We start from the raw sequence: 12,946 nt of genomic DNA, 5'->3' as shown, positions 1-12,946 counted from the left end.
GGGCCGCGCGTGGCGTGGAAGAGGTTGTCAAGACCAGGGGGTAGGGTAAGAGAGACGTGGACGAGATCGACATCAAGGAGGGAATCAAGGCCATGAGGTGGGGAGGAGCCAGCAATGGGGAAAACATCATTGAAGACAACATGATGAGAGAATAGAGATGAGATACAGTGGGTGAGAGGATCAAGACATCGGTACTCCTTATGATCCGAGGAGTAACCGAGGAAGAGACAACGAGTGGAGCAAGGTGCAAGTTTGTGGGAAGCAGTGGCAGAGGCGTTGGGATAGTAGGCGCAACCAAACACTCGAAGGTATGTATAGGACGATGTGGTGTCGAAGAGGGCAGGAAAGGGAGTGGGATGACTGTTCGCCTTGGAGGGGAGGCATTTGAGGAGATGAGTGACATTATTCAGCGCCTCCACCCAATAGTTGTTGGGGAGAGACACCTGGAAAAGAAGCCAATGAATCATGTTAGTAGTGGTGCGAATTATGCATTCGTTTGGCCATTCTGAGGGGACGTGTAGGCGCACGAGAGCCATAGCTGAACCCTGTGAGAAAGGAAGAAAGAGCAGGAGATAGAGTGGTCGAACTCGCGACCATTGTCGCACTGGATAGCACGAACTGGGCAGCCGAAATGGGTGGAGACCCAAGCAAAGAAGTGCGAAAGTAGTGAAAGTATCAGACTTCAATCACTAAGTCCAAAGAAAATGCGAAAAATCATCTAGAGTCACCAAGTATATCCCGAGAGGCTGAAAACAGGTGATGTCCATAGATCATAGTGAACAAGATCAAATGCCTGACCGCTCGGGTGGCGGAACTAGAGAAAGGGAGGCGAGCATGGCGGCCTAGCTGACAAGCGTGACACAAACTATAAAAATGGCCCCTGCTACAAGATATGACAGAGCTGCGCTAGACATGTTGGACATGATGTCGGGCCCAGGGTGTCCAAGACAATGATGCCAGGAGGAAGCGGTGCGGTGGAGGATGTAGTAGCCAGAGTGTGTACAACGACCCTGAGCTATCACTGCAGGCGAGAAGAGTCGTGGTAGCCAACATTGTTTTCAGATCGCCTGATCGTGTGATTGATGCCACCGGGCGATCAGACGATTAGTCGCGATTAGGCGACGATCAGGGCGGTTAGTCGCCCTGATCGACCTTAATCGTCCCCGTGGTCGTCCTGGAGCCATGCCAAACATGCCCTTAATAGACCATGACCAAGAAGGCAACACCTATATGAGATCATACAATTGAAGTCTGAAGTCTTAACTGAAGTCTGAAACTATGAACTGAAGTCTGAACCGAACAACAGAATGAACTGAAGTCTGAACCCTGAGTAATTAACGTAACTGAACGCTAACCAGACGACTAATCGCTACATATTGCCGACTAGTCGGACGATATGGACGATCAAATCATCTGATCGAATCGATCCCCCTTATCGAGCACTGAGTACCGATCAGCCCGACTAATCGCGACTAATCACGATTAGTCGGACGATCCAAAAACAATGGTAGCCATATCCTTCACAGATAAACCAAAGTGGTTAAACTCAATGAAACTAGAGTTGTCGGTGGTGAACCGACGAACAGAAAGAAGATTCTGAATAATGTGGGGAGCAACAAGAATGTATTTGAGGTGGAACGACCCCGAAAGAACCGAGTCACCTACTGAGGTAACTGGGAGGGGTCCCGGTGCAGGGGTTATAGGAGGACGACCACACATGACCGCCTCCGGACCAGTGGGGTCACCACGGGGAGGGTCGTCGCCCCCGCGACTGCCCTTGCGAGGTCGGCGACCGCCTCTGGAGCTAGGAGCTTGATGAGGAGTTCCAGGAGTAATGGGGGCGACAGAAGGGTGCATAGGGCCGCCCTTGGCGGCTGAGTGCGAGGGGTGATCGGCGGAGGACGCGGGGGACTCAGCATCCAAAGTGAGCTCCTCGAGAAGAAGCTTGTTGTGGATGTCGTGGAAGGAGGGGAATGACACAACACGCTTGATGAGGGCCTTCAGGTGGTCGTTGTGGATGTCGGGGACAGGCTTGCCGAGATCCCATAGGGAGTCTGCCATGCCCTTCATCCGTCAACATTACTCAGTGACGGAGAGGTCCCCCTGGGAGAACAACCGGAAGGAGGCGTCGAGTTGGAGAGCGCGGGCCAACCGATTGACGAGGAACTGGTCTCGAGGGCAACCTAGGCATGGCGAGCGATGCTCCCCGCTCGCGAATGATGTCCTGAAGCTCGATGACGAGCGTGTCAAGGATTCACGAGAGGACCACACTGCCCATCCGGTGCCATGGTGGGAGCAGCTGGAGGGCGACATCGATGAGGATGTGGTCGTCAAGGGCATAACATTGAAGGGTGAGGAGCACCTGGTCACGCTAGCGGGCGCCATGCGTGGACGCGGGGTCGAGGACGATGGAGACAAGCGACTGAATGGTTAGGACACTGGCCGCCTGAGTGTGGAGGTTCACGATGATCGTGGCCTCATACTCGGTGGGAGGGGTGGCACTGGGGCCATCGAAGAGGGCTCGACGATGGAGAAGCCATGGAGGAGACACCTAGCCTCAGCCAGGTGAGAGCAAGAGCATTCACCGCGGTACGCTCGTGCTGGCAGGCGAGGACTGCAACACGTTCGCGATCACGAGCGATGGCCATGGCTGTGGCGAGGGCGACCACCAAGGTGGAGTGGGCGACGGAGACATCGAGGTGGGGGTGTCCGAAGTCGGAGGCTGGAGACGCAGAGGTTGGTGGGTGCAATGTGATGGGGATGGGCGCAAATGGCGTGAGAAGGGAGACGTCGATGATGACGGAGGAAGACGCATGAGCGTCGGTGCTCGGAGACGGTAAGGCGAGCGCATTCGCTGTCGTAAGGGCCCATGCCTGGGCGACCCATGGGGAGAGAGACCAGCCGGGCGTAGGCAGATTGAAGTCGACGTCCGTGGGTGCCAGGACAGGAGGTGTTGATGTCGTCCAGAGGTTGTTGGCGGTGGAGAGATGTGTTGGCGCGATTCATTGGTGGAGCGTCGAGGGCGCAGCGCCATGGAAGTAGGCTGCAGGGGCGTGGAGTCTGTGGCATGGGAAGGAGGCCCAGGCAATTGGAAGGGAGCGCATGGGGGGGGAGGAATCTTGGCAGCGCAGAGGAGCTCAGCGGCGGTGGCGTGGTGCCAGGGGAGGGGCCGAGCATCGGTGTGGTACTAGGGTAGGAGTTGAGCGCCGGCACGGGGCCAGGGAGGGGGAGGTGCTTGGTGGTGGCACGGTGCCAGTGGACGGGGACACGCCTGGTGGTGGCGGCGTGGCTCCAAGGGAGGTAGATGTGGGCGGCGGCGTTGCGCCAGAAGGGGAGCACCAGAGACATCAACGCCGGCCACCACGACCGACCACCCATGAGGAGGGTGTTATCGGCGTTTAGGTGAGAGAGGGAGGGACAGAGGGGAAGGGAAGAGAGATTTTTTGGCTGAATACCATGTTAGGAAGGGAAAACCCTAACCCTAAATCAGGGTAGGCATGTGTATATATATTATGGGCTGCGCCAAACCCCAATTACACAGATAAGGATACAATTATCCAACAGTCACATCTAACTCGCTTGTGGCATGCCCATTAACTCATGTATTGCATTTGGAAGGTTTATGTAAAGTTAGCTGAATTTATAGAAGTGTTAGGTGACAATAGCGTGAATATTGCTTGCATACAACTGAATAATAGGAGTACAATATATAGACCTCTACTGAGGATCTTCCTCTACCTGATTTATAGAAACAAGATCATGGAGGAGATCGGAGATCATACACATAAGGAATGGCTAGGTGGGAATGATTCAACCGCCAGCCACCTAAATAGAGAAGGGGGTCATCTAAACAGGAAAGAAACTCTAAAACACCTCCTGCAGTTAGAACATCCACATGTTAGATATTAAGATTGGTGTGGAACTCACAAAAAAAAACAGAAGTGCGAAGCCCCTTGGTGAAGATTTAAGCAAACTAGGATGTCGTCACTCGTCGGGGCATGGAGAACGCGAAAATCGCCAATAGCAACATGCTCGCGGGCAAAGTGGAGATCGATCTCGATATGGTTCGTTTGCTTGTGTAGTTATGCTGAATAGGGTTGGTCGATAAGTAGACAACACTTTTTTTTTCTCGAACACGCAGGAGAGCTGCATATCATTATATTAAAAGAAGAAATAAACAAGGTCTAAAATAGACCGGGGTACAACTGACGCCTTACGACGGCCTGAACGAAACTAGCATAGACTGACTCATCTATAAAACTCTAGGCTACATGAGAGGGAGGCAACAAGGGATGTCAACCCCTTGGCCCCGGCAGTCTCCCACAGACGGCGCTCATCCCCCACATGGATTAGGAAATTAGCAACATTAGGGGAAAGGCCATCAAAGATGCATCTGTTCCGGTGATTCCACAAAATCCAAGCACCCAGCATAATGAGGGAGTTTAGGCCATCTCTGAAGGACCCCTGAATAGCTTCATTTGCTTGATGCCACTACTCCATAAAATTAATATTCGTTGGTTGGGGGGCCAAACCCTGCAGCCCGAATTGCCTTAGGAGGAACCAACATTCTCTTGAGAAAACGCAATTCACAAGCAGATGGTCAATTGTCTCCCTCTCCTGCTCACATAAAGGACATTTTTCCGGATGATCCAACCCCCGCTTCTCAAGTCTATCTGCTGTCCAACATTTCTTGTGAGCCACCAGCCACAAGAAGAATCGACATTTGGGCGGAGCCCAAGTTTTCCAAATCCGCTCAAAAGGTTCAAACTCCACAGATCCAATGAAGAGCCCCTCATAAGCAGCTTTAGTCGAATATTTGCCATTAGCAGCCAACCGAAAAATATGTTTGTCCTCCTTATGGGGTCCAGATCAATATGGGCCACCAAATCCCAAATACGCAGGAAGTCTGCAAGTGCACCAACAGATAAACTCCCAGGAATATCATTAATCCAGCCATTATCCTCGATCGCCTCCTGAACTGTCCTTTTGTTAATCAGCTTCTTAGGAATGGTCTCAATAAGTCGGGGAGCGATATCCCCAATCCGCTGCCCACCCAACCATCGATCACTCCAGAAAAGGGTAGAAGCTCCATTTCCAATCTCAGAATACAAGGCTACTTGTAGAAACTCTCGAAATTTTTTCGGGGTATGCAAAGGCAGGGATGCCCAGGGCCGATCTGGCTCAGTTTTTTGCAGCCAAGCCCAACGCATTTTAAGGGCCCAACTCAGTTCAGTGATGCTGAAAATACCCAATCCACCAAGCTCTCGAGGTCTGCACACACTGCCCCAGGCCACTGCACAATGGCCGCCCATGGCATTTTTATGACCACGCCAAAGGAACCCTCTTCGAATTTTATGTCAGTGTTGTCTACTTTGATAGGTGTTCTAACGTGTGAGAATGATGTTTGTTTACCATGATAGATATTGCTGCTTGATAGGTTTTCTTGTTTTTGTTCTTGCAGCTGGGAACTGCTTGCGAATGATGTTTTTACTTGTGTGTTTGTTTGCAACATCTTAACCGTGGAACCATGCCATATTTTTAAAAGCAACTGATAATTTTTAAAAGCAACATGAAGTGCCCTGCATTCTGTCCATTGCAGCTTGGTTGCATATAAGTCTGTGACTTTGCCAACTCCCTTTACCTTATATTTTATTGAGACAATTATGTCATTGCAGGTTCTTAGTCGCATATCTGTCTTGGGATCTGCATTTCTGGCTGTGCTAGCTGCTGGACCATCTTTAGTTGAACAGACAAGTCACTTGACAGCATTCCGTGGATTTGCTGGGACTTCAGTGCTTATCCTTGTTGGATGTGCAACAGACACAGCTCGAAAAGTTCAAGCAGAAATAATTTCCCAGAAATATAAGAATATTGAGTTCTATGATGTCAACCGTTTTGGCCAATAGTTGATCTCACTGGTCATTCTTTTCAACCTGTACTTAGATTTTTATTTGTGTAATTGAATATCGGATCCGTAAGGCCGTAACTAAGTATTTCCTTGTTGTTCACTTGGATCTTAATTTTTTTCTACTGTGTATAGTACTGAAATCTGTACTCAAGGTACACAAATCATTCATCTGTACGCTAACATGTCAGAGCACTCAAATCTTAAACCTATGAATGCTTATTGTTATTCACAGTTCTTGTTGCTGATGATGTAACATGTATTGTTACATTATGATTCCCTTCCATATTTATTGTGTTCAACTTTATTAGATCAACTGAAGAATTGGCTTAGTCGTCATGATTTCTATTAGACAAGGTGAGATGTACTGATTAAATATGGCTGGAGAGTTAAACTCAGCTGTTTCATTTTGTACACCACTGTGAACATGCACATCCCACTTTCTCATCTTAGGTGGGTAGTTTCTCTTTTTTGTTTCTGTTTATTTTCCAGGTTTTTATCTTGTGGTATCAATGATTTCAAGTCGTCCGACTAATCGCGATTAGTTGGTCTAGTCGGTTTTAGTGGTGCGACCAAGGTATCCGACCCGATTAGGTTGACTAATCATCTAGTCGTCCGATTATTCGTCGACCAAGAGCGATTATCGTCCAGTTAATGTGTGGATGACTAGTTAGGTTTAGTTGGCTGGTGGCTGCCTGTTTTTGCTTTGGGCTGGACGTCTAGAATTAAGGCCCATTTAGTGTAACCCTTAGGGTTTTAGCTAAATAGGGCTGTCGGCTGCTTGCTCCAATTATCTACTCTACTGTTTCGGCGACTGGTGCGCTGGTCTCTCCCCTTCTCTGGAGGTTGCTCACCTCTCTCCTTGCACCCTGCTCGGTGGCGGTGGCTCATTGCTCACCATCCTCGGCACCCTGCTCAGCGGCCCAGCAACCCGCAGCGGGCATCGGCAAGGCGGCAACATGAGTTCATCATCCGACGGTACATGCATTGATGCGTCGATCTGTTGTCTACTCTGTTCCGGTGTTCCCACTCTTGAATTCCTCTCAGCTTCCTTCAATTTCTTTCGTTCTTTTCTGAATGTGTAGAGGGGGGTTGGCGCCGTGAACGTGCAGCAGCTGTTGAGGTGATCATGGGAGGCTCGTACATTGGAGAACTGGTGGTGGTGATGCGGCTGCTATTCTAGCCACGACAACATCTGCTGGTGGCAGTACTGGTGCTGGTGGTACTGCTTCATTGATTGCTCCAGATGTTGCCTCTCTCACTGAAAAGGCTATTGCAGCACTGCCCCCTGCTTTGGCTGCACAAGCTGTTGATTCTAAAAGGAAGGCTCGATCACAAGACCCTGGATGGAATTTTGGATGGTGGCCAGATCCCACAAAGAAATATTTTGTGCAATGTATTTTTTGTTAGAAGGTAGTCCCTGTAGGAATAAAGCGGTTCAAACAGCACCTTGCTGGTGGATTTGGTGACACAGTTAAATGTGCAAGAGTTCTGAAATTGGTGTCAAAGGATATGCTTGCTTATCTTAGAATGAATTCAAGGCCTCTTCCTTTGATCAATGTGGAAGAAGAAGAAGATGCAACTGAAGAGGTTGCAGCTGCAGAACCTAGTTATGGGACAAAATGCAAGCAAGCTAAGAAGAGAAGTGCTCAGAGTACAATGACATCGTTTGTTGTTTCTACAGCAACAAAACCAATTACTCAGAAGCCTTCAAAGTCGATTGCTTCCATGCTCTGCAAGACACGTCTCAATCCACTCTAGAGCATTGCACAAAAAAGGGAAACGAAGCTAAACAAATAGTTGACAACCATGTAGCTGACTTTCTTTATGAAAATAAGATACCATTGCATGTCGTCAAGTCAAAGAAGTTGGGAGATTACATTGGAGTCTATTGGGCAATATGGTCCTGGATATCGTGGTCTATCATACCATGAAGCTAGGGTGCCTTGGCTTGAGAGGGCTGTTAAGAGGACATCTGAGTTGAGGTCGAAGCATGAAGCGTCTTGGAGGGAATATGGTTGCACGCTTATGTCTGATGGGTGGACCGACACAGCACACCGTCACTTGATCAATTTTCTAGTAAACAGTCCTACAGAGACCTGCTTTTTAGCTTCTGTTGATGCTTCAAGTGAGGTAGCTAATGCTAAAATGTTGGCTGATTTGTTGGAGAAACAAATTGACAAGATTGGAAGAGAGCATGTGGTGCAAGTTGTCACAGACAATGGAACCAATTTTAAAGCTGCATGGAGAATCTTGATGGATAGGATCCCCCATTTGTTTTGGACACCTTGTGCTGCCCATTGCTTGGATTTGCTATTAGAGGACATTGGACAGATCAAGGACTTCAATAGCTGCATCAATATGGCTAAGAAAGTGTCGAGGTTCATCTACAAGCATGGTAGAATTCACAACCTAATGAGAGAGAAGCTAGGTGGTGATCTTGTTAGGCCAGGTGTGACTCGATTTGCTACCTCATTTCTGAAATTGGCGGGCATGCTTAGGCATAGGAATGGTCTAAAGAGTATATTTGTCAGTGATGAGTGGCACCTAACTAAGTTTCCCAACACTGAAGAAGGGAGGCAAATCACAAGAATTGTGCTTTCTATGCCATTTTGAGAAAAAGTGGAAACTGTCTAAGGGCTTCACAACCACTCATTGCTCTAAGGATTGCCGATGGAGATGAGACACCAGCAGCCCCATAAATCATGGCAGCAATGGATGTTGCAAAAGCCACCATAAAGGAGTCATTGAAAGATAAGCCAAGATTACAAGTAGATGTACTATCATGCTTTGAAAAAAGATGGGAAAATCAAATGGATCAAAAACTGTATGAAGCGGCCCTATACTTGAACCTGAGCAAGTTCTTTGCTTTAAGGGATAAAGATAGGAGACAAGCTGCTAGACTTAGATCCATGTTCAATGATGTGATGTGGAAGATGATCAATGATGATGACGAGCAAACAAAAATTAGCAAGCAAGCGGATGACTATGAGAGGTCTGAAGGTGAGTGCTTCTCAAAGCAAGGAGCAATAAGAGATAGAGAAAAAAATCCTAGTAAGTTCTTTTTGTATTTCAGTCACACTATATGTAGTTATTGGATGTTTGCTAATGAATTAACAAAGTTGCCTTTTTAATTCTTTGGTGGGGAGCTTATGGTGGCCTCGCATATGAATTACAATGCTTAGCAAAGAGGATTGTTAGCCTATGTTATTCAGCATCTGGATGTGAACGAAATTGGAGTGACTTTGCCCAAGTAAGTATTATTTATGCTTGTGGAGTTGCAGCAATAAGATAGGCCCTATATGAGTAGTATTGTTTCTAATGGTTGCTGATTTGATGTATGCGCATGTGCAGGTTCATACAAAAAAGAAACAGATTAAAGCACCAAAGATTGAATAAGTTGGTGTATGTGAGCTACAATAAGAAAATGGAAAATCAGTTTGCAAAAATAAGAGAGCTCGATTCCAAAGGCAAGAAAAGCAACCCACTGGTGCTTGAAGAGTTTCAATGGGAAAATGAATGGGTTGATGAGGAATCTGATAGTGGTAATCTTTGGGCTGCCGTTGATGAAGCATTGGGTGCAACAGAGGGTCTCCGGGGCCGAAATGTACCTAGGGCCGCTGGTGGTCAGGTTAGGGGGACCTCTTCTTCTTAGCCTCATCCAAGGACCTACGTTCGAACTAGGAAGCGTCCAAGGAATGCTCAAGATGTTGGAGAAGAAGATGGTAGTTATCATGATGATGAAGATGGTAGTGATCATCCAGTTGAACAGCCAGTACAAACTCAAGGAGAAGTGGATGAGGAAGAAGAATCTGAGTCAGGTGGAGGGGCTGCTAGTGATGCTGCTTTTTCAATTGGATGAGGCTCTACTGCTTTAGGTGAATAGTAAGTCTGTAGTTCTGTACTTGCCTACTTGGCATTTATATACTAGTAAGTCTGCAACTCTACATCATATGTTATGTAGTGAGTAGTGAGTGATGTTTAGTTCATGTTCTGAAATCTGAATTCATAATTCTGAAATGTGATCTGAGTGCCTGACAATTCTAGTATTCATAATTTCTATGATGTTCTGAAATCTGAATTGTCCACCCTCCACTGTCCAGTTCTAGTATTCATATTTGTTTTGTTTAGTAATTTGGTTACTTTGATATTGCCTCCTATATGGTATATTGCTATATGCTATGCATATATATATATATGTATGAATATGACATTATTACACATATATATAATTATATGTATAGGTCCTATACCTGTAAATAGGCAGGAGGACCAGTAGGGACGACCAGGTCGACTAAGACTCATCGACTAATCGTGATTAGTCGCCTGGTCACCCAGGTGTCTCGATTAGCTAGTCAGGCGACTTGAAACCATTGTGTGGTATATTATTTTGTGACTAAGTTCTGCTTTTTCTCTTCTCAATATCTAGCTTTGACTCATGCAAATAGATCTATATGTTTTAATTAATCTTGCACCTGGAGTTGGCACATTTGATAAAATTGTTTTGGTGTCTGCAATATTCGTTTCCCTGAACCATTAATCCATTCAAGCGTTATGTCAACATCTTTCACAATAAAACAATGCAAGAATGGAACGAGGTCATGGAATTTTAGGAGCCTTAGCTGTTATACAGAGAGAGATAATCATTTGTTTGATTCTTAAGTCTCCTCACCTATTTTGACTTAACGAATGCATGCTATTTACTATTGTTAGACATGTAGAGAAACGAATGCATGCTATCCCAATGGAGTTGTGTTTGGATATAAGTGCTTAGAAAAAAGCTATCCACGTGCCTAAACCGTGATTATGCCTTTTTTCCTTTTAGTGCTCTCAAAAGCTTTTCCCATCCCTTTCTCTCTCTTTCCCCTTTTGGTGACACCTTGTTGGGTTTCAACTCTAGCCTACCCTAACTTGCTTGGGACTAAAAGGCTATGTTGTTGTTGTTGTAGACATGTAGAGAAAAGTGGCGGCTGACCATTGTGTTTTTTTCTTTCTAAAAGTTTTAAGGCTATTTGAGAAGTGGCTGTGGACCTTTTCGCCTTAGCTTTTCTTTTTCTTTCTAGGTCTGTCAGTGTTAGGATTAATCTTGTCATATATGCATATTAGTGTTAAACATGCTTGTATAAGCCTAGATGGCTCCTATATGAGAGAGCCACATGAAGCCAGCAGCTATGAAGTTTCCTGTACTAGCTAGTTGTTAATTGAGTGAGTCAACTTGAAGTTTACCACTGTAAGAAGCAAGCTACTGTGGTGAAAATGGAGCAAAATTGATTTATTTTACTTCTAGCTGTAACAGCAGGTTACTTAGCTAGCAAGTAGGGTAATGTGAGCGTATGTCCATCTGTTATTGAGTTGCCCCTGCTCATGACCATAATCTAGGGTACACGAGTGCATCTGTTGGCTGACCACTTTCGCGTATGCATCCCTGATAGGAACGGGGGTGCCCGATCTTCCGTCAGGTGAAGATAACTATCGATTTGGTGGAGATGTCACACAGACGATCCGGCTTCCAATCAACAATACTAGAACCCCGCAATCGCAGCACCACTTCTTCTCTGGTTATCAACCGTGCGCTGCATGATTGACCTCGCCACGAAGGCTAATCCTTGCCTGCGAATCGAAGACACAAGCAAGAACAAGAAATAACACAATCTAGAATATTGCGGATGAATGATTAAGCTCACAAGTTGGGGTCTCACAAACCGATCGACGGCGGCTGTTCTCGACAGATCTAAACTTAAGCAAAACCCAACCCTAATGTGGCGGCGGCTGCTGAATAAATAGAGTATTAGGGCGGGCGTGACCCCTGGACGCGCCCCTAATGGGCTCCGACGCGATACACGGTCCAACGGCCCAACAGACGGTGTCGCAGCACCAAAACAGAATCTGAACGCTGAATTGTTTCGACGATTCCCGTTGACTCCGGCCGAATTTTAGGGTGGAACCAGTTGGGTTGGTTAGATAATCTTCTTATCTTTCCAACCATATCAAGTCCGTCGCAATCGGAGTCCGGATGCATCTTGGACGTCCATTTTAGTGCAGACTGGTCCTAGAACCCGAGATGGAGTCACAGCCGAGTCGGACTTGATCTCCTTCCTGTTGTGGGCGCCCTTGCTGCTCCTCCTCAACAACTAGGCCTTTCCAAAGTCCTTGCTGGTCCTCTCCAAGGTTCCTAATCATTAAAACATCCATGGCCCCAAGCATAAGCTCTGAAACACAATTGACTAGGGTAGAACGTACCTGGAGAATTAGCTGTCGTGCACGCGATCGTGTTATCGATCCATTTATTGTATGTATAGAAGTGATGTCCTCATCATCCTCCCCCTCTTGAAGTGGAGTCGTCCTCGACTCAAGCTCATCTTCTTCCCCCAAATACGGTTTCAAATCTACAATGTTAAATGTATGACTAACCTGGAACTCGGGAGGCAACTCAAGTTTATATGCATTATCATTTATTTTCTCCAAAATCTTATATGGACCAGCACCACGTGGCATCAATTTAGACTTTCTTAACTCTGGAAATCTATCTTTTCTCAAGTGCAACCACACTAAATCACCCACTTCAAGCTTAACTTTTTTCTACCTTGACTACCAGCAATTCTATATTTTTCAGTCATCTTTTCAATGTTTGCTTTAGTTGAAGCATGAAGTTTCAAAATAAAGTCAGCATGCTCTTTAGCATCACAATGTACTTGCTCGGTAGTAGGTAGAGGCAAAAGATCAATAGGAGCACGAGGGTTAAAACCATACACTACCTGAAAAGGACTTACCTTGGTGGTGGAGTGTTCTGCCCGATTATATGCAAACTCCACATGCGGCAAACACTCTTCCCACATTTTCAAGTTTTTCTTCAATATTGCTCGCAGCATTGCAGACAATGTTCTATTCACAACTTCTGTTTATCCATCAGTTTGGGGATGACAAGTAGTAGAAAACAGCAATTTTGTCCCCAATTTGTTCCATAGAGTACGCCAAAAATGACTCAAGAATTTTACATCACGATCTGAAACAATAGTAGAAGGCATACCATGCAAACGAACA

The 12,946-nt window shown here is 46.4% G+C and overlaps 1 protein-coding gene across 2 annotated transcripts in view; it reads left to right on the top strand.

Annotated features, from left to right (window-relative positions):
- LOC542482 (Chloroplast SecY-1) overlaps nt 1-6,189 on the top strand; it is a 28,260-nt gene extending 22,071 nt beyond the window's left edge. The window contains exon 8 of one of the 2 annotated variants that reach the window (XM_020546190.2): nt 5,676-6,189. In XM_020546190.2, the coding sequence (XP_020401779.1) occupies nt 5,676-5,906 (231 nt within the window). In that variant the 3' untranslated portion in view covers nt 5,907-6,189. The remainder of the gene's footprint in view (nt 1-5,675) is intronic. The other variant, NM_001112035.3, reaches the window with a different exon arrangement.
- Nucleotides 6,190-12,946: the final 6,757 nt, after the last annotated feature.

Source organism: Zea mays, chromosome 10, assembly GCF_902167145.1.
Source record: "Zea mays cultivar B73 chromosome 10, Zm-B73-REFERENCE-NAM-5.0, whole genome shotgun sequence".
Classification (NCBI taxonomy): domain Eukaryota; kingdom Viridiplantae; phylum Streptophyta; class Magnoliopsida; order Poales; family Poaceae; genus Zea; species Zea mays.
This window is presented reverse-complemented; position numbering and strand designations above follow the sequence as displayed.